The sequence below is a fragment of the Camelus bactrianus genome, chromosome 1 (genome assembly GCF_048773025.1).
Source record: "Camelus bactrianus isolate YW-2024 breed Bactrian camel chromosome 1, ASM4877302v1, whole genome shotgun sequence".
Lineage (NCBI taxonomy): Eukaryota > Metazoa > Chordata > Mammalia > Artiodactyla > Camelidae > Camelus > Camelus bactrianus.
The window spans coordinates 65,802,625-65,822,711 of NC_133539.1; the positions used below are offsets into that span (position 1 = coordinate 65,802,625).

Below are 20,087 nucleotides of genomic sequence, written 5' to 3' on the forward strand. Positions count from 1 at the left end.
TTGGTGGCAGCTGTACAACTTCAAAACACCCAGAACTTCATTCTTCACTGAGGTGTCATTTACCTAGACAGATCCCTCAGGGAGGATGGGTGGTGCAGCCCGATGACTGTTTTCTCCAGGCCTCACCCTAAGAAATCTGCCTCGAGCTACCACTAAAAAAGGCGCATATTCATGAGGCTATGATTACTCACTCTCTTGTTCCTGCAGGCTGTGGGCCAGGGTGTGGTCCTCCAGGACAGCAAAATCTCGGCACACTGCAGAGGATGAGGGAAAAGGGCAGACACGAAGGCTCGTTAATAGTGCTTTAACATAAAAAGAAAAGGATTCTGTTCAGGACTTCAAAAAACCAATTCTGATATTTCAGGATGATCACCTTTATAACAGGCAAGACACCAAATACTGACTAGTCAGTATAAAGTCTTCATTCACAAAAACCCACATAGTACCTGCTCAGTGCCAAGCATAAGGTATTACAAACTAATGGCTGGCTCTGGTCCCTGGCCTAAGGCTATGAGCCACAGAATCAGAACCCAGAAGTCCAGAAGTTTTAACCCACTTCTACAAAGGGAGGGCAAGCACTATTGTAATAATAAAAGACACAAGAATGTTTTGCAGATTGCAGCTGAGAAAAACCTGAGCTTTTGCATGGTCAGAGGAGTTAAAAGAAATCTAGCCTCTGCCTCAGCCATCTGGGGTTCCTCCCAGAGACTTAATGTCTGTTTATCCTGGTGCTCTTAAGGAAAAACACATCTTTCTTATTAGTCCCTTAGGCGGGAACAGGATAATCACATTCTTCCATGGGTCCACACCCTCAGACAGGAGTTAGAACTGGTTCTCTAGGTCTCTCTAAATGCAGAGCTGCCTAAAAAGAATCCACAAACCAAAAAGACGGTGGGAACCTTGGAGGATACCAGGCATCTGCCTCAACTCTGCCCCAACTCTGCCTCTACCTGGAGATGCAGGCAAGCGCATTTTCTGGTCTATTCTCTGACACAAATAGGAAGATGGCCTCAAAGGTCCATTCTACTACCCGAAACTGCAATTTAAACTCCTCCTTAAAACAAACAAAGGCATGAAGGACTCCTATCACGAAAGATGCTGTTTTGTTTGTTTTAAGGACATGTAGTTTAGGTGATGTGTTCTTATTCTATTCCAAACATGCAACTCACATTAAAGAGGAAAGTTCCCAAAGCCTCAGACTACTGCCATGTGCAGGACTCGTGAAACTATTTTCTGGTCCTTACTGGAGTTTCTGGATTTCTTTCTGCAGCTCTGGCTTTGTCTGTGAGGACATTTAAGTAAAGCGGACTAAAGAAACATCCCTTTGCCATTCTTAGCTCTTAGATCTGTTCACATACACACAGTCACACAGCCCCATCCCTGAGAGAGAGTACAACAAAAAGGCAGACAGAGCTTGGTGTCGTCAAGATTACTCTGGAAAGGTCTTATGATGGAAAAATCATTTATGCCTAAGAACTATATTCAACCAAATATGACCTGCTTACCCCTTGCTCAAATGCAACTACAAAACCAGTGATTCCATTACAAAGTCCCGTTCTTTTACATCAGATATATATATTCTCAGCAGATTCTAACAACTTGAGGCTGGGGTCAAAGTTCCCCGACATCTCACAAAATGAACGTGCTTTCAAGAGGAGCTAGTTAAACCGCTTATTTAATAGGGGAGGAAAATGAGGGCCAAAAGGCAGAAAGGACTTATCAAGCCTACAAACATAGTTTGTTGGTGGCAGGACTGGGAATCAGCTTCTGAGCAAGCAAGTTTTTTCTTTTTTTTTTTTTTGACACCATGACAGCCCTCCTCGACTCCTGGTAAACCACAGACAGAACAGACTGAAGGGAGACATTTTACACTGACCAGCATGCATTCTCTAAAACACTCTGCTAATTAATTAAATGGCTAAGACATAGAAGGATTTAATTCATAGAAAACAAATATTCAGAATGAATTAGCCAAAATGAATGTAATGAAACTTTATACAAAAGAATGCTAATACCCTACCTTATTATTTGAAGCATTTTTATTTTACTACAAAAGCCTATATTTGTATACTAAAGTCAGTATTAATTTTAGACCAAGATTCAGTTTTTTAGATTAACCTATTATTAGATCATAAAATCAATTTACTGAGTCTGGGACAAGCATTTCAGAATGAATAGGCTAGAAAATATAGAGTATATCACACACAGGGTATATGTACTATATCACACAGTGTAAACTATGGTTTGGAGAAATTTTTTTCAGTTTTACATATACATACATGTGCATATGATACATACAAATATATGTGTATATGATACATATAATATATGTGTATATGACACATACACATACGTGTGTATATGATACATATTAGGTCACAATGTAAAACATTATCACTTGGCAGATTACATTCAAAAAAGTTTAAAAGTCACTTCAATTTATGTTATTAGGGCAGAAAATTATGCCAAAATAATGGATTTTATACGCCTTTAATATCATGCTGAATAAAACAAAAATAATAAAATGTCTTTATGTGGGTAACCATGTGAAAAACTGCAGTAATGTTATTTTATTTTAGCATGACATTAAAAATATCATGTTTATGGATACATACACCTGTAGTAAAAACATGTTTTTAATATTTGGCACTGACACAAACCTAACTGAGAACAGTGGTTACCTGAGAGAGAGGAGCAAAGGGCAGAAGATCCTTCACCACATATGCTGCTCCCACTGCTTTACAAACAAAGCAGAGAAGACTGATGCAAATGAGGCAAAATATTAACATTGATTAAACTGGGTGGTAGGTTCCTCGGTTTCTGTATTTTCTGTGTTTTCTGTAATGCTCTCTATATATTACATTTAAATTCTATAATTAAATACAAAAATTTTTAATTCACATCTTTTATTTCATCAACAGCATATATTTCTAAACCCTAAACATGAAGACACATTTGACATACCACTACAAGCCAAGGAATTTATGAATTACTGATAGACATAATAATGACTCATCTCAATGCTTTCTTAATGTTTAAAAAGCAAGACTAAAGTGTATTCAGTTATTGTGATTTGACTCTGGATTACAACAGCTTACAAGAGCAAAAGTTTCTTTACAATCCTTGAGCCACAAGTGAAATGATCAGGCAGGAGGAAAACTTTGGATGGAAGTCTTGTCATCAAAAATAAATAGTTTCATGAAGCTGCTTGAGATCTGAACCAAACTAAAAACAAGAAGGTGGGGGGCTTGAAACATTTGAAGAACTCCCTGCCCACAATTCTGCAGCACTGTGGGCCGAGGGAGGGAGGGCAGGAGACCTTGGCCACACCATCTCGGAGCAGGAAGTCATGGCTGGATAGGAAAAGATCTAGTTCTGATGATGCAGAACCGCACTTGTGACACCAGAGCTGGGTCCGAGGAGCAGGGCAGGAGGATGGTGGTGGCAGAGCACAACCTTACTTAAGGCAGAGGCTGAACTGGTACCCACAAAATATGGGCAGGGCCTGAGCTACAAAAGATCCTAGAAGATCTTCCAGGACTACAAGGAGGCACACGCACTCATACACACACGGAGCTATACTGTTAATAGACTGAGCACTTCAAAGTTTACTAAGAACTTCCATATATATTACCTCATTTACACCAAAATATATTTGCCTATTAATCCATAATTCCTTATGTATCCACTCTAGTTCCTTCCAAAATCTGCCTCTGTAGTCCCTGCCTTGCTACTCTAACTCACGCTGGAAAAGTCACACAAGCAGCCACCTCTGTAAATCAGTAACCAGGCTGGGAATGACAGAAAACATTTCTCAGCCAGGACAAGTTCAGAGCGTGGATTTTGCTCCTCCTCTAATCTACTCCACTCTGAAGTAAGCAGCTGTAAACAGCACTGAGGATAAATGGGCATACTCATCTCACTACGTTTGCCTGCAGGCACATTTAAGAGGAACCATCGGACACTGGGCTTTTATGATCACACTTCTCACACTTTTTGCCTCCTATGTTGACTTTCATTGACCCCAATCTCAGGCTGATCTTTTTCCCATTAAGCCAACCCCATCAGTCTCCTTCATTCCCATCCAGACCTCAAGGGCCCTATAATCTCTGTACCTTCCACACAATTAGCACTGAATATAGTATATAATAAGACGTCAAGAGATGCTCCTTAATAGAAAAAAATGAAGAAAAACTGGTTAATAAAGACAAAAAACAGTAAGAGTTCCACAAAGGAGGAAAACAATGTTAAGAACAGAATTAAGCTCTGCTGTTCATGACAGCATCACAGAGACTTGTAAAAACTTTTAGACAATTTAATAAAAACTAGAAGCCTCTCCCATTCCCATTAAAAGAAAGCTATATTCGACATCTTACAGTAACCTATAGTGAAAAAGAATATGGAAAGGAATGTATGTATGCCTGAAACATTATGCTGTACACCAGAAATGGATACAGCATATTAACTGACTATACTTCAATAAAAAATAAAGAAATAGACCTTTAGTGATTTTTTAAAATCCAGATATGTACATGTATATGGTGAATTAGTTTACATTAAGCCAAGCAGTTCTCAGAAATGGGAAGTAAGATTCACTTAGACAAACACACACACACCCCCATCAATTTTCCTTGAAAAGAAAGATCATTTTCATTCCTCTGTGGATCCCCCTAAATAAACAAACGGCATAGTCTGCACGTAGTAAACACATTTATCCAACAAACATTTGCTGAATTCTATTATTAGGATGAATAAGTCATTTACAAGCCATCAAGGAGGTAGAAATGACAGAAAGGTAAATAAGCATAATATAAAACTTGATAAAGGTTATAAAGATGTGTAGAAAATTCTTTGAAGGCATAAACATGGAGCAGTTATACCTGTTATAAGCTGGGGTAGCTGTAAGCAGTGGAGGTGACTTGGCAGGGTGGTATCAGGAAACCTTAAAGTAGTTAACATACAAAACCAATCTCAAAGAAACATGGTGCCCATGGGCACCAGTGGTAAGCATTCTTAGAAGGACCAGCTAACTTTCTACAAGCTAGAAGAGGAGAGAAATCATTCTCTTTTTGTCATTTTTTTACCTACATCTCAAAACTTGCTGAAAATACAGTTTTTGTGACTCAATCTTAACAAGCTTCCACTCGCGTAAGAATGCCTGGATTAGTAATACATTCACTAGAAACTACTTTTTTCAACTGTGTATTTGCCTTTTATGTTCTGGTATAATTTGGTGAGTTATTCTGTTTTTGTGTAAATGCTATGAGTAGCAGATAGAACACATACTCATTGCTTTGAGGGCTGCGTTTACATTTGCTTTCATTTCTTCTGTTCACATGGAAACACCCTCTATGAATGAGGAAGATGTTCCAGACACACACTTTGTCTTGAAAAGTTTGGGAATGATGGGCAACCACACCTGACACTGATACACTACTCTGTAGATTACAATGCACTTTCACACTTACCCTTCCTAACCATGTGAAGATACAGGTTTTATCAATATCCTTGTTTTATTTCTGAGGAAATTTAAGGCTCAGAGAAATAAAGTGACTTGACCAAGATAACCCAACAAATGAATTGGAACTAACTGAGCTCTTCTAGCCCCAAATACTTCAACTCAAAAAACTAGACAAAATGGGACTATGTTAAAGCTTGTCAGAAAAGAGTGGTAATATTAAATACTAATTAGGCCAAATATGCATTAGATTCTTTGAAACTGAGAATGAAACAAAATTTAAGTAAGGGTGGTACATGTGTTCAGAAGGTGGGTTCCAGGTCCTAAAATAGAGCGATAAATATGGGACACAGTTTACTTGGTCTATCTTCCAAGAATAAACCTCTAGCAATAACTGTTGGCCTGTGTTCCCTTCTGAAAGACAAGGGCAATAAAAAGTTCCTGTCATTTGCACTGTGTTTCATAGGTGACCCACAAAAAAAACCCTAGGCAGTGACTGCAGTGGGAAATTCCAAGGAAAATCTCCCTGTGGGATCTAACCACTTCCCCCATCTGCCCCACTGTCCATCCAAAGTCAACGACTTTCCTTCCCTTTGGTAAGAGAGTATTGATGAATTTCAGACTAGTATGTCTAAGAGTTGTTAAAGACAATTTTAGCTAAGAAATGATAACATCTGTAAACCCTGAAGCCTTTTGCTCCCTGCCCTACAAAAGAAATGTCTCTAATATATTAAAGAAAAGTCTCTTCCCTTTATTTAGAGTTTTAATAAAACTGTCTTAGTAGAAGAGAAATGGGATGCAGGGAAATTGTGAACAGATCTCATCCTAACGTGAAATCTTCCACATTCTCAGCCCCACTAAAGCTATTGTACACAGGGGCTGAGATGACATCAACTTCGCCATCCATAATACCAGCACCCAAACCAACCCCTGACCCCATCACCTGATCAGTGTCTACACCAGCAGCTCAGGAGCTTCTTGGAGATGCTCAGCTATAGAGCAGAGACACTCTCCTAACCATTGGCCCCAATTATGAGCCCTGAAATAACAAACACAGCTTTGAGTCACTGGTTACTCTGACAACTGAAATTTCCCACTTTCAGGCAGAAAACTGAAGACAATGAGAATAACATGTAAGTAATGTTTGAGCAATTAGTTTATTAGGGCTAAAAGGTAAAGGAAACCCTCAATTCTTCTCTGACTTTTTGGTATCTATAATTTCCATCTTGTTGAAATTAACAAAATCCAAGTACAGTATGACAGAGGGAGCAGGGTGGCACCTAATTTGGACTGATGCCAAGGTTGTAAACAACACAGGAGTTCCATCCTCATTTACTCTGTCCTAGTCAAATTAGCCAATAGCAGGGCTACTTATCTGATTAAGTGTCCAGATCTTTTCCAGTAAACTATGGTTACTCCCTCTGTCTGGGAGACAGAAGATCCTTCTGAGCAGAGACCTATAACATAATTAAATCAGACCCACTCTTTGTACTTTTTATCCTTAGAATAATTATCCCCCCTTACTACACTACCCACAGAGTACATAATTGATTTTTGCAGTTCCTTTATGAAAAACGATGACTTTCATTCCACAGATTGTACAAATGATTGGGGCATCGAGTATCATTAACGAATGTTTCAATTGTTTGGGGATTTTTATGTCTATTGGTTTTGGTTTATGTTTTTGTTTTTTTTTTTGGTTGGCTGGTGTGGGTGTGAAACAGAATGGGAGAGCCTTGCAAGGCTGAAGGAAGCAGTCACCATGACAAAGATCGTGGCGGGAAGAACTCTATCAGTTCTGTCTGTGGCACCACTCCACTGTCTAAAAAATTCTTAACCTTCAAAAACCTCATTCAAATGTCACCTATTAATCCAATCCTATAGCACATAACAACCAAAATCATCACAACTAGTGAATTTACTTATTTTTTTCCTCCAGTGATTTCATAACATGTAGTAACATAGCACTGGAGGATTAATCATACTATAAATACTTTTACTCATTTGCTTTCCCAGCTTATATTCAAGATCCTGAAAGGCAGGAAAAAAATCTTATGGATCATTTTCTCTCTAATACTTATCCTAGGCCCTGGGATAATGATTTTCAAGTAAATCCTTGTGGAAAGGAGGGCTCCTGAGAAGAATGATGACCAGTATAAATGATGTTCAGTGGAATCTTGCATTTTTTGCAGGTGTGATTCATCCACATTCTCCAGCTCACATAAACAAAGCTAAGGAGCTGCACATCTATCCACACTGCCTTGGGCTTCTGCTCCCATCGCTGCAAATATCAGGTGTATTATAATGGGAAAGCTAACTACCTGATAGACTCCTAGAATACCTAGAAAGGTTGTACTTCCAGGTAGGTGGTCAACTGTTGGTCCCTTCAGATGACAATTAAACACACCATTCAAAATGGCTCTGAGAGTTGGAATAACATGCCAAAGGTCACAGGTAAACAAGTGGCACTTCCAAAATGAGACACAGGTCTATGAAACACGTGTGTGTGCATGAGGACATGGTTGTTAAGCTAAACAACCTGACAGGGTACATAAGATGTATGTGGCATTTTGAAGCAGAATGCATTGTGTGCTGAGGTGCTGGCATGAATCTTCAGAATCTGGAGTTAGTCCTCTGAGTTACTTGTTTAAAAAAAACTGTCCCATGTCCTCAGAAGTCCTCTATAGCTGCAGGCTGCCACACAGTCCTGAAAAGTATGTAATGTTAATAAATTAATTGTAAGGTGTAAAAAAAGTCAAGGTTGACAGAATCAAAAAAAAAAGTGGGTGGAAAGAAAAAATTTGAGAAATATAGTAAACAGAAAGATGCTTTCAGGGTTAATTATCCCTCCAAAAACATTACAGAAAGATAGAAAGCTATCTTCTTCATCAAAAGCTCCACAAAGAACAGAATAGTATAACTGAAGATTTTCTGCAAAGTTCTACCGAATCTGGTTCTGCTAAAGTCACTACTTTGGTTAGAACTCCGAAGTGTCTTAAGAGTATCAAGAGGTTTTAATCCCCTCAAAATCTCTCTGAAAATAATAAAGGCCTTGGATGGCAGGTTGAGTTCCCAAGTTTCCTCAAGTATTTCTAAATTTCAATCACTGTTCATGAAAAGGTGCTAAATGATTCATCACTTTCTTAAAATTAAAGAAACTGATTATCAGAAGGAGCTCGAATAGATGTCAAGCCCAGCCTTATCCTGTCCAAATAACCATCCAGATTCCTCTCAAATACTTCAGCCACAGGCAGCCCACTTCCTTTCAGCACAGCCCCCCAGATAACTATAAAATGGTCTGCAGGTGGACAAGACCTGTCACTCTGCAGGCAGGACCCACTGGTCCTAGTTTCAGCCTCGGAGCACTCACGTTCCCTAGATTGTATGTGGGTCTTTTCTATAAACCACTGGCACTCCAAGTCTGGTGTTTTACACACACTACAGATGGCCAGCCACGTGGTACTTCATATGAGCCATACACAGATGAAATCCTAAAGGTACTCTCCATGATGTGGGCAGGGCCCAGGGCTGGTTTGTGAGCCTCTCTATAGTATCCTCTGAAAAACCTGACTTTTCAAGTTAGATTTTATTTAGAAAATACTAGAAAGGATAAACATCAAAATCCTAACATTGACTATGTACTATGAATTACCATGTAGCTTATTTTTCTTTAAAAACACTTCTATATTTTCCAATTTATCTACCGTGAAAAGAAATCTTATTATTTTAGTGGACCCATCAATAATAGTTTAAGTATGAGTTTTAAACATGTGCCTACACACACACACACACACACACACACACACACACACATACACACACCTTGAACAAAAGCACAAGACTGTGCTCAGTGAAGAGACATTTCTAAGAACCGAAACAAGTGATTTAATCCCACCATTTAATTTCGATGCAATTTATCAAAATAAGTCCCTGAGCACTTTTTTCTCCTAATTCACCCAATTTAAAGTTAAATGAAAACCCCAGTAACCCAAACCACTTGTTTGGCAAGGAGATGTATTACAGCTAACCACAGACAGACTAGTATTGCAGGCAAGTGGGTTTTGAAAACGCTGAATTAATGTAAGTCCTCAAATCAGAAGTACTACTTTAATATCATAGACCACTACATCATTATCGGAGACCACAGAGTAACTGGGTCACTTATTGGAAAAGTGAAAATGGCTGAGTCAGAAATTTCCATCTGACAGGGTAGAAGATTGGGGGGTAAAGAAACAGTGAAAAAAGGAAGGAGGGTAGCAGGGTGGAAACAGCTATTTTCTCACTCAGTCTGGTAGAACTGTTGAATAGAGGTAAGATTCTGCATCAGGACATATCTGACTCAAGTTATCATAAGTGATAAAAAAACACCCACCAACATAAACGCCCTACAAACTTCCCTGTGCTTCAGGCATAAACTTTATGGTATGGTGCTTTGATGCCAAACCTTTTTTGCTGGCAGTAATAAAACAAAAAAGCTACCCAAGAAAAGTTATAACTCTCCAAAACCCCAAGTGAGGTGCATTCACATGGTCCAATGTTAGATGGAACAGGTATCAGAAAAGACTTCCTTAAGCTGAGCCAAATCTGCATGTTCTATACATCCATCATTATTCTATCCACTAGGGTCACAAAAATTTTCTTCTCACAGTATATGGTAGTCACTAGTCACACATAACTATTTCTTTATAATTAACCAAAATTAAATTATAAAAATCCAGTTCCCTAGTCTCACCAGCCACACTTCCAGCGCTAAATAGCTGTATGGGGCTGGTGGGGAACACAGAACATCTTCCACCGTCACAGAAGTTCTGTTGGACAACAGTGCTCTAAATAATAATCACAGTATGACAGAAAGGACAGTGCCAACTGGATCACTTAGTAGCATTTAAAACCATTTTAACCATTCATGTGTGTGTGTGTGAAAGAGAGACAGAGAGAGCGTGGGGGAGGGGGGAAGGCATGCTTATGTTTTAACCAACAGATAAAACTCACTTTGCCAGGATGCACAACCAAGGGTCTTGAATCTACTTTTACTTTTGGTCTTGTGGTAGCTACCGATTTATCTTTAAAGTGCTTGTATATCATTCCCCCATTTTTTTTTCCCTCAGACATTCAGGTGATGGTAGTTTTGCTAACCTCAGCAGGGTGAAAAGAACAAGAGTTGGTCTACATTTATCAAGCAACCACTGTACAGATAGAGTCACAGAAACAAAGTGAACAAATACCCTCTTGGAAAGGAAAGTGAACTGTTAATTCAGCATAGTTAAGGGAATTCAATTCTGTGAACTACAACTGCTACCAGGTAAACCCAACAGATCTTTAATACCTTGCCAATCACTTCCTGAAGAACTCTGGATCCTGATTAGCTGATGTATGCATTTGTGAATTTCAAGTGGCCTGGAAAATTAAAATTAAACTGATCATAATCAGAGAAACATTCTAAAACTTACTGGTTTGGTGCCTTCCTTAAAGAGCAATTGCAGGAATATACAAATTTATACAGCAGCTAAGTAAGTAATTACTATCATAAAAATGACTTTAAAAGAAGCACTCTTGCTTTATAATGATTCAGTTGATTTTTAAATAGATTTATAAGATTCCACAACTAAACATAAAAAGATGACTATCAAAATTACACTTAGAAAAAAAGAAGACTCTTAAACAGTGTTTCCTATGGTACACTGTACAGAGCACTGGTAACACGAGATATTCTGGGAGTACTTACTGCACACAGATGCAGTATGGTGTAATCAACAGTATTCTTACTTGATTCCAATCCTGGCTCTAACACTCACTAAATGAATAATCTTTAACAAGTTAATAACTTATGTTTGCTCACCTGTAATATCAGAGTATTATTAACTCTGTTTGTATTTTTTAAAGTATTTGTATTTTTGTATTTGTAACTTGTATTTTTTAAAGTACCCACAAATTATCCTGATGGGGATAAACCTTTTGGGTAGAAAACAACAGGCCATTGATTAAAAACACGGGTCCTCAAAAAGGTAAATACCCTCAGATAAGCAGTAGTAGATAGAATTTTTTTCAAAGCAATTTTCCACTAAGAATATCCAGACAGTAAGAGTTTATTTCTTTCATTGTGATTCCATGTATCCCTAAAGAAACTCCGACCTTCTGTTCCTTTATTTGAATGGCACTTTTCCTGGCACTTAAGCCCTCAAATGGTTTGGCAGCCCTCGAATGGTTTGGTTTCTCTGTTTGCCTTAGCCTAGAAAGAAAAGCCACCCATTCCCTTAAACCTCTGTAGGATAAACCCAGCCATGCCCATTAAAACCCAAATGATCACATCCAACCCAACTTAAGTACAAGTTTACACCAAGGGAAGAAAAACCATTTTGGTTTATTGGCTTCATATGACAAGAGAGTTTCCCTAAGTACCAGCTACTGCAAGTTCTATTTATCGTTGAGTCAGATTATTTCCACTTTCAACCTTTCTTCTGCAAGTAGATACTTTAGCTAGCACTTTCTCTCCTATTAAGATTAGTAAGTTCATTTCAACTTCAAAAAACTGAGAGTAATACTCAAAACTAAAAACCAAACAAACTTTTAAAGTGGTCATGGGATAAGCAGACATGGGAAAATTATTCTCTTAGAATATTATTCCTATAAAGCAAATTCCAACACTCACAGTTCTGCTCTGGTAACCGTTTGTCAGAACTCTACACACATTTCTAGTAATCTTGGATTAAGTAAATCTGAAAGTCCAGACATTAAACGAATGGGTAAATCTTGAGATTTCTGGACTTCTACTCTGATATGCTGCCACATGCTCAATAATTGGTCATGTTTACTGACTAGAAATGTGTTTTTCTAAAAGGTTTCTTGAGATCATGGGTACATTCCGAAGCTCAACTCTGTTTTCACACTTACAAGGGGAACGAATGCCTCCCCAGAAGATCAGGAGATTTATCTTCCTAAATATAGTACAAATAGGCTTACATTAAAATCAGCTTTCCTGTCCTAGAAAAACAGACTCTATAGAAGAAAGTGAAGGTAATGTCCCAACAGTAAACTGGAAGCAGCTAGCCTGTGTTTCAAAGTATACCCAGAAAATTCCCACACAGATAGCAGGCAGTTGTGCGTAGACTCTGTCCATCACCTTCGCTCTCTGTGTAAGTTCATCAGAGGGGATATTTTACTTTCTTTTTGAGAAAGAAATTTGTATTCACCTTAGTGGTATTTGAGTTAGATACGAACTTTTGATGGTTCCCCACTCCCAAAGAAAGCTGGAAACTCAGCTAGTGCAATGGAAAGAGAGAAGCAAAAACTGAAACTAGTAATAAACTCTAATAAGGAGGAAGCTGAGATTCCTTCAGTGCAAAAGTAAACGGAGTACATAAAATGGCATCACGGTTCTGATTTTAATTTTACCTAATGTCTGAAGACTATTTCAGAGAAGGAAAGACAAAACAAAACAAAAAACCTTTGGAGCTATGCAGAGCAGGATTCAAATACCTCTTTCTTACTGGCTAAAAGACCTTAGGCAAGCTATTTGATCTCTTCGAGCCTCAGGTTCCTGATCTGTAAAACGAGGATAAACGTTGTGAGGACTAAATTAGGTAAGTGAAGGGCCACAGAAAACATCTGTCACTTAATAAGAGGAAGTTCAATAAATGGACCAACTATTATTGGCATCATCAGAGATGAATGAATTCTTGATGAAAGAATTAATGAATTCTTATGATTATTTTCTATTAAGTATTTCTGCTAGCCAGGTCCCACTAAGTCACTGATTCACACAGACCTATCACTTCTCTGGTATGGCCTCTATAATGGAATAGGCAATCACTGCTTCCTCTTATGAATATATGAAGATGTTTCCCGGCAAAGAATTACAATGTAATCAACAGTCTACCACATCTCAATAGCTCCTTCTAACCTCATACGGCCAATTGAGGGAGAACATGTTTCCTATACAAACATACTGTGGGCTTGAATTAAAAGGAAATCAATACACCTAGAATGTTTAATAAGTTCCACCACTCCACACTTTTTTCAGATGAACATCCAGGATTAGAAAGCAAAGTGGAATTCCATCTGAAAGTCATGTAATTACAGTTTACTAAAATAGAAGAACTATCAAAGTATCACCATTGAGAATAACAGGAGGGTAGACTGTTGAGTAGAAGCATAGCCAGTCAAAATATAAACAATACACTTACATGCAGATTTAAAATACTGCATGCTTAAAACTAGCTGGATTTTCCTAATTCCAGTTCCTTGAATTGCTCTAGTAAAAGCTTCCTGTCAAATCCACAAGGCATTTTGGTATCTTTACTGTAAGAAATGTAAGTATCCCCAATCTATAGAAATATAATGGCTTTACTGTAGCATGTAAGGAACAAAGTGCAAAGTACAAACAGCCTAGTTCTTCATTCCAGATACCTGTCAGAATTTTAGTCCTGGCTCTGTCACCAGCTCATCAAGTGACCTCTGACAAGTTACTTTCCTAATCAGAACCTCAGTGTCTGACCTATTAGGAAACAGTCCAAACTATCTTTAAGAACTCATCCAACTTAGATACAGGGTAGTGTGAAATGTAGATGGTTCAGTGTAAGTGATGTACACTTGTATCCTGGATGCAAGGACATCATCTAAAACATCACAATCTTAGCCTATGTGAAGGACTATCCACACAGGATGACTGCTATGCTTTCTTCTGCAACAAAGACTGCTTTCTTCATTGCTGCTGTTGGTTTTACTATTTCTACCATAGAAAACTGCAAACATCTGCTTTTATCCTTCAGTATAGTAGTTCTCACCACCAATAAGTTTTAAAATAACCTTTCACTCAATCTAGTGTCCTGTAAAAAGGTAGACTTATCCTGTCTCACTAGCAGTTCTCACACAGCCTTCGGTATCAGGGTAAAGTGAGACCATACGATCATTCATTTACTGTCCAGTAAATACAATTGTGGACTATGCCGTTCCCTAAAAGGTTAACTTGGGGCCAGCTGATCAAATTACAGCCTAGCAAAGCTGTTCACCTTCCATATTCAGAAGTCTTCTCGAAGATCACCAAATTTAAGTTCAACTAGACTGTGTTCTAAATGCCCTGGATTTCTCTACATATTGTTACTGAAACTGGCTTCAGTACATCCTATGGTATATTTGGTTATCGTGTAATTCCCCTGCAGAGGAAGTGAAAGAAAATCAGAGGCAGCCTGCATCTGTGAACAGGAAGACAAGCTGTCCAAATACCTTTCTGCTCTAAGGGAGTCATCTGTCTCACTTTTTTTTTTTTTTTAAAGAATTCAGTCATTTTGATGATTTTTTAAAAACTGCTAAAAAGTCTACCTAGAAACATAAATTTGTTTTTTGTGGCACTGCATGTTTTTAAAAGTGTTAACTTCTAATACACCCTATGAAGCTGAGACTAAACAGTATGCTGTAATTTAGAAAACCATCCTAAAATAAGTATGCATTAAACATATCCATCCCCAAAGCAAAAACTCTCGAGTGCTTTCGCTCATGCTTTCGCACCCTCTCTTGAACATAAACCATCCCAAGTTTGCAATCTGTACACTCACCTTTTTAGTTTCCAACCCCAAACTTTCAGATTCTTCACAATTATCTTTCTTCTCAATCAAGAACTTAGAAAACACATGTTATGTGTGATCTATTTCATTAAGACTTTATAAGAACTTTGACCCCTTTATCTAAAAATATATCTAAAGGAGAAAATAGTAAATACAAAAATTCTGAATAGAACCCAGTATCATCTAAGAAACTAACTGGACCCTCTAGTAACAGCAACAAAATGACACCATTATCACATTCCTGGAAGACGTACACACATTACCAGGGTCTTGCATAACTAAAGTCAATCCATAAACGGGTAAGATTATTGCCTCCAAAGGAGCCTACTATGTGTTTAGACCTTGAGTTAACCTTAATACCAATCAGTCTCCTACAGAAAGGCGATAGATGGGGAAAATTCATGCAACAAATGTTAAAGTGGTATGCTCCAAGGCCTCTATTCCTACCCCAGTGAATTCACGCAAATGACCAGGGCTCTTATTCTAGTGCCATTCATCCAGTTATCTCAGGTCAGTTTGCCCACAGAACACAGGTCATCAGATAGTCCAAAAAGTTTTCTGGAGTATCTCCTATGTGTAAGGATACCCAAGAAATGCTGAGATCAGTCAGCGACCATTCTTGTCTCGACAGAGAGCTAGCAGACCAATACAGGAATGAGACATGTTCCTTAAGGAAGAAAGTACCTCAAAAGTAGGTTAAAGAGACATACAGGAAAGAAGCAGAGTAGACTTAACAGAGAATCAGCATTTGAGCTAGGTCTGGGGAGGTCAGGGAAGGATAGGGGGGTAGAAAAAGGGTATATTTGGATAGCATAGAAAGAGATACCATGTAGAGGGTTGGGGTTCAAAGAAACAATGGTCTGGGGAAAGGAAAGTAGGAAAGCAACTTGAACAATAGTATCACTGACACTGTATGTGGAACACTACATTTTACAAAATATTTTCAAATCCATTTCTTCAATTAACTCTCATCACAAGTCCATATATTACGCATAGTAAATATTATCTCCAAAAGATAAGAAAACTGAATCTGAGAGATTCTGAGTGTTTTCTCTGAGTCCTTACACCAAATGAGTGGTAAAGATGAGATGTGGAAGCCAAGTTTTGTAAATCTAGGTTCAAAGTACTTCCCTTTACAAAGACTATGTCTGCTTAAGTTTTATACAAGCTTGATTTCAATCTGGACAAAGTAATTTGTAAGCTAGAGCAAATACCACAATATAATTCTAAGAGGAGCTCAATTACTAAAAAGATACACAGGAGAAATATAAAGAGTAAAAAGGTAGCCTCCTACTCTATTTAAAATGAAGAACAATGGTAGTTATATTGCATATCGCGAGGTAAGTAGGAATCAGAAATGTGTGCATTTCTTACCTCCCTTCAACAGCACAAATCTTTTCAACATCCATTCGCCACATCTGGGGGGAATATATGCAGAGAATTCATAAATAGGAAATGGAAAGAAAATTGGCTAGATGAAAGAATTTTGAGAAACCTAAATATGAATAGCTACATGAAACCCTAATATTTTTACTACATCCTGCAGAACTTGTTTCATTTAGTAATCCATTATGAAATAGAAAACACATTAAGAACCTCAAGACAATCTCTGGGAGACAGGCAGGTGGCCTTCAGGTTTTAAATGGCAATGAAAACTTTATATATTCAGAAAGGGTTTTTTAACAAGGACCTCACTGTCACCATATCCAACTGCCTGTGATATTTCAGCAATGTCTCTTTCAGTTGTGTGGTCACGAGTACACACCTCTTTCGGTAAAATTATCAGAATCCCCCTTTATACTCACAATGTGTCCAGGTTTGGCCTAAAAACTATTTGGCGGCCCTGGCCCTGCCTTTAAGCCTCAGTAGTTATCCTAGTTTGGAGAGCCTGAGAGACACTGCATTCTGGAATTCAGGGATGTTAAAGCAGGGTAAAGGAGTCCATCAATAGCTCCCTAACCATTTTCTAAACCTCCAGCTTTTCTCCTCCAACATACACACATGGCCAAAATGATCTTTCAAAGATTCGCTCTGTGGAGATTTAATGGGGTAACTATAAAGAGAAAAGAAAAGAAATGCTTCATGGGTACGCCAAAGCCCCATTTAAAATAATGAGGTCTGACTGGAAAACAACAGAAGCAGACACGGCAAGTTAGAGTCCAGCCATCACTGACACAATGAGGAACTGTTGGAAAGCAAAACCAGAAAGTGATCTGGAAATGCAGACACTGAGAAGGCACAGTCCTTTCTAAAACAGCTGTTGGCAGATGTTAGGCCAAACTCAAGATGTGCAGGTGGGGGGATATGAATCTTAATCGAACCCCTTGTTTCTCTTTCTCTACTTCTGGTTTCCCATCTAGACACTAAAACCATTTTGACAGTATTTGCCAACCCTAACATTTTATATTTTACAGAATTTTATGATATGAAAGAAAAAGCTAATACTTAGACGCATTTGATGGGAAGGTACTACTCAAAAATTAGTGAATGTAATAAAGTAAATCATGGACTCCTCTATACAGCCAATAAAGGAAAAAAAAATTGTTATTGAAGGGGAGACAGTGAAGAGGGAAAGATATCCTTATAAGTCATTCGTGCCTTACTATACGCAGTTAAAAGTCCTGGAGTCAAGTCAATGGAAAGTGACTCAGCCTTCATGACTCATTACAAAAATAAAAGCCAAAAAAGTCCAGGGGAGACTCCCCTGATATTTGGTCATTGAGAAGCTATATCAGGACTGGAAATGCTTATCACACACTAAGCCTTCCAAGTTTAGTGGCAAATCAACCTAGGTACCTCTGATACAAGTTTCCAAGAAGACAAAGTGACACTTCATTCATGCAAATGTTGGTAACACATTTTGAAGAGAGCCAGTGAAAAGTAACAAGCGAAGGTCTAAGAATCATAAGCAAACTTTTTAAAAAGCTGAATTCGTTTACTCCTGCCCTTCACTCATCAAAGTCCCACAGACCCTTACTCGGAGCTGGTATACAGAATATTCCTACTTCACAAAAGATTTCTACCTTGATAATCAGTTGTGAAACCCCTAGAAATTTATGTGGAGAGCAAATTTTCCTCTTAAAAAAAAAAGAAAGAAAGAAAAAATCAGGATGTAAGTCTATATTTTTAAAAGTCGCTACAGAAATAAAACATGCTATCATGAGTTCAACCGACAACAGTCTCCAACAGCACACCACTGTATTAAAGAAAAGTTTTGGTAACTGATGTTCATAGTAATAACAGAAATATCCAAAGATATTAAATAGGGAAGTTTTTTTTAAAAGGTTTCATTGAAATGGCCTCAATTATTTTTTTTCCATAAAGTACCATAGAGTCAAGAATTTAATCTCTGCTGATCAGTCTCTTCTTCCACAATTACTCAGCTTTAGCAGCATGAAGACGGCCACAGACAATCCGTAAACAAATGAGCAAAGTTATGTTCGAATAAAACTTTAGACACTGAAATGTGAATTTCACATCATTTTTATCTGTCACAAAACATTCTTCTTCCTCTTTTTTTTTTCAATCATTAAAAAATGTAAGAACTACCTTCAGCTCACTTGTATAAAAACAAGCAGTGGGTGTGCTGGACTGGCCCAAGGGCTGTTAGTTTGCAAACCCCTACCTTAGAGGAACTAATTTCAATTACTGAAAGGAAAGAAAACACTGCTGCTCATTTTTAACACTGATAGAAAAATGAGCTGGCGCTGGAAAACATGTAAGAAATTAGAGTAGGGCAGAATTGACCCCTGCATTAGAGTGGCCACAATGTTCTTAGTATATTCCAAATGCCCATGGTGTTAAGTCCAAGTGCATAATCTAGTATAAAAAGTACAAATTCCTGGGACCACCTCCAAGAGATTCAGTGGATATCAAGCGGGGCTATGAATGTGTTCATAGTAAAGCTTGCCACATCATTCTAATGTTGTACCAAGGTTTAAAAACCACTCACATTCGCAAAATACATACCTGATTAAAGACTTGAATTCAGAACATGTAAAGAACTCTCAAAATACAATGAAGTTTTGTTTTTTTTTTTACAAAAGGCAAGTTTGGAACATACACTTCAACAAATGATATAAGAATAAGAAATAGGCACAAAGAAAAGAGGCTCAAATCATTAGTCATTGGAGAAATGCAAATTAAAGCAACACGAGATGATATTACATACCTACTAAAATATTTAAAATTAAAATATGTATTTTGACAACATAAAGTGGAGAAAAGGATGCAGAGCAACTGGAGCTCACATACATCACTTGTGGGAATGTAAAATGGTATAGCCACTTGGAAAAACACCTTGGCAGTTTCTTATAAAGCTAAATATACATTCACTATGTGACCCAGTAACCCCACCCCAGATGCTTACCTAAGAAAAATGAAAACATGTTCACTACCCCTTACCCCCCCCAAAAAAACTGTATGCAAATATTTACAGACCATTTATAGCCACCAAAAGTGAAAACAACCCAATGTTCGTCAGCCAGTAAGCGGATAAGCAAATGGTGGTACAGTCATACACTGGGACTTAGCAAGAAAATGGAACAAAACTACGGATACACAGAAGATGATATCAGATGGATTATGCTAAGTGAAAGAAGCCAGACTCAAAAAGCAACCTATTGTATGATCCCATTTATAGGACATTTTTATAGAGGCAAAACCATAGAAAACAAATCAGTGGTTGATGGAGGTGGGGGAAAAACGGTGCAGCAGTGTGGGGGGTTATGTAACTGGTCTTTGTCTTGTTGTGGTGGTTACAAGACTACACATTTGCCAAAACCCAGAACTGCATACTAAGAAGGATGAATTTTTACTGCATGTGAATTATATACCTCAATGAATTTGACTAAAAAAGAAAAATATAAAAAAACACTGATATAAAGCAAGACTGGTTACAGACTGCTTCTGGTTTATTAGAAAGTTTTCACTGTTTTTATGTCAGTCTATGGTTACCAACTATCATATGAATACCTATGTATCTTAGCACATGTGTGTGTTTTAATGAAATAATGGCAAAAAAAAACCCCAAGTTCTTTTGTGTGTGCATGTTTGTCACGTCCCTTTAA

At 37.9% G+C, this 20,087-nt stretch overlaps 1 protein-coding gene across 2 annotated transcripts in view; it reads right to left on the reverse strand.

The window, feature by feature from the left end:
• Positions 1-20,087, reverse strand: part of CCDC50 (coiled-coil domain containing 50) — a 64,803-nt gene that overhangs the window by 38,738 nt on the left and 5,978 nt on the right. For both annotated transcript variants that reach the window (XM_074365916.1, XM_074365914.1), the window contains exon 2: positions 192-254. In XM_074365916.1, coding sequence (XP_074222017.1) covers positions 192-254 — 63 coding nt within the window. The remainder of the gene's footprint in view (positions 1-191; positions 255-20,087) is intronic.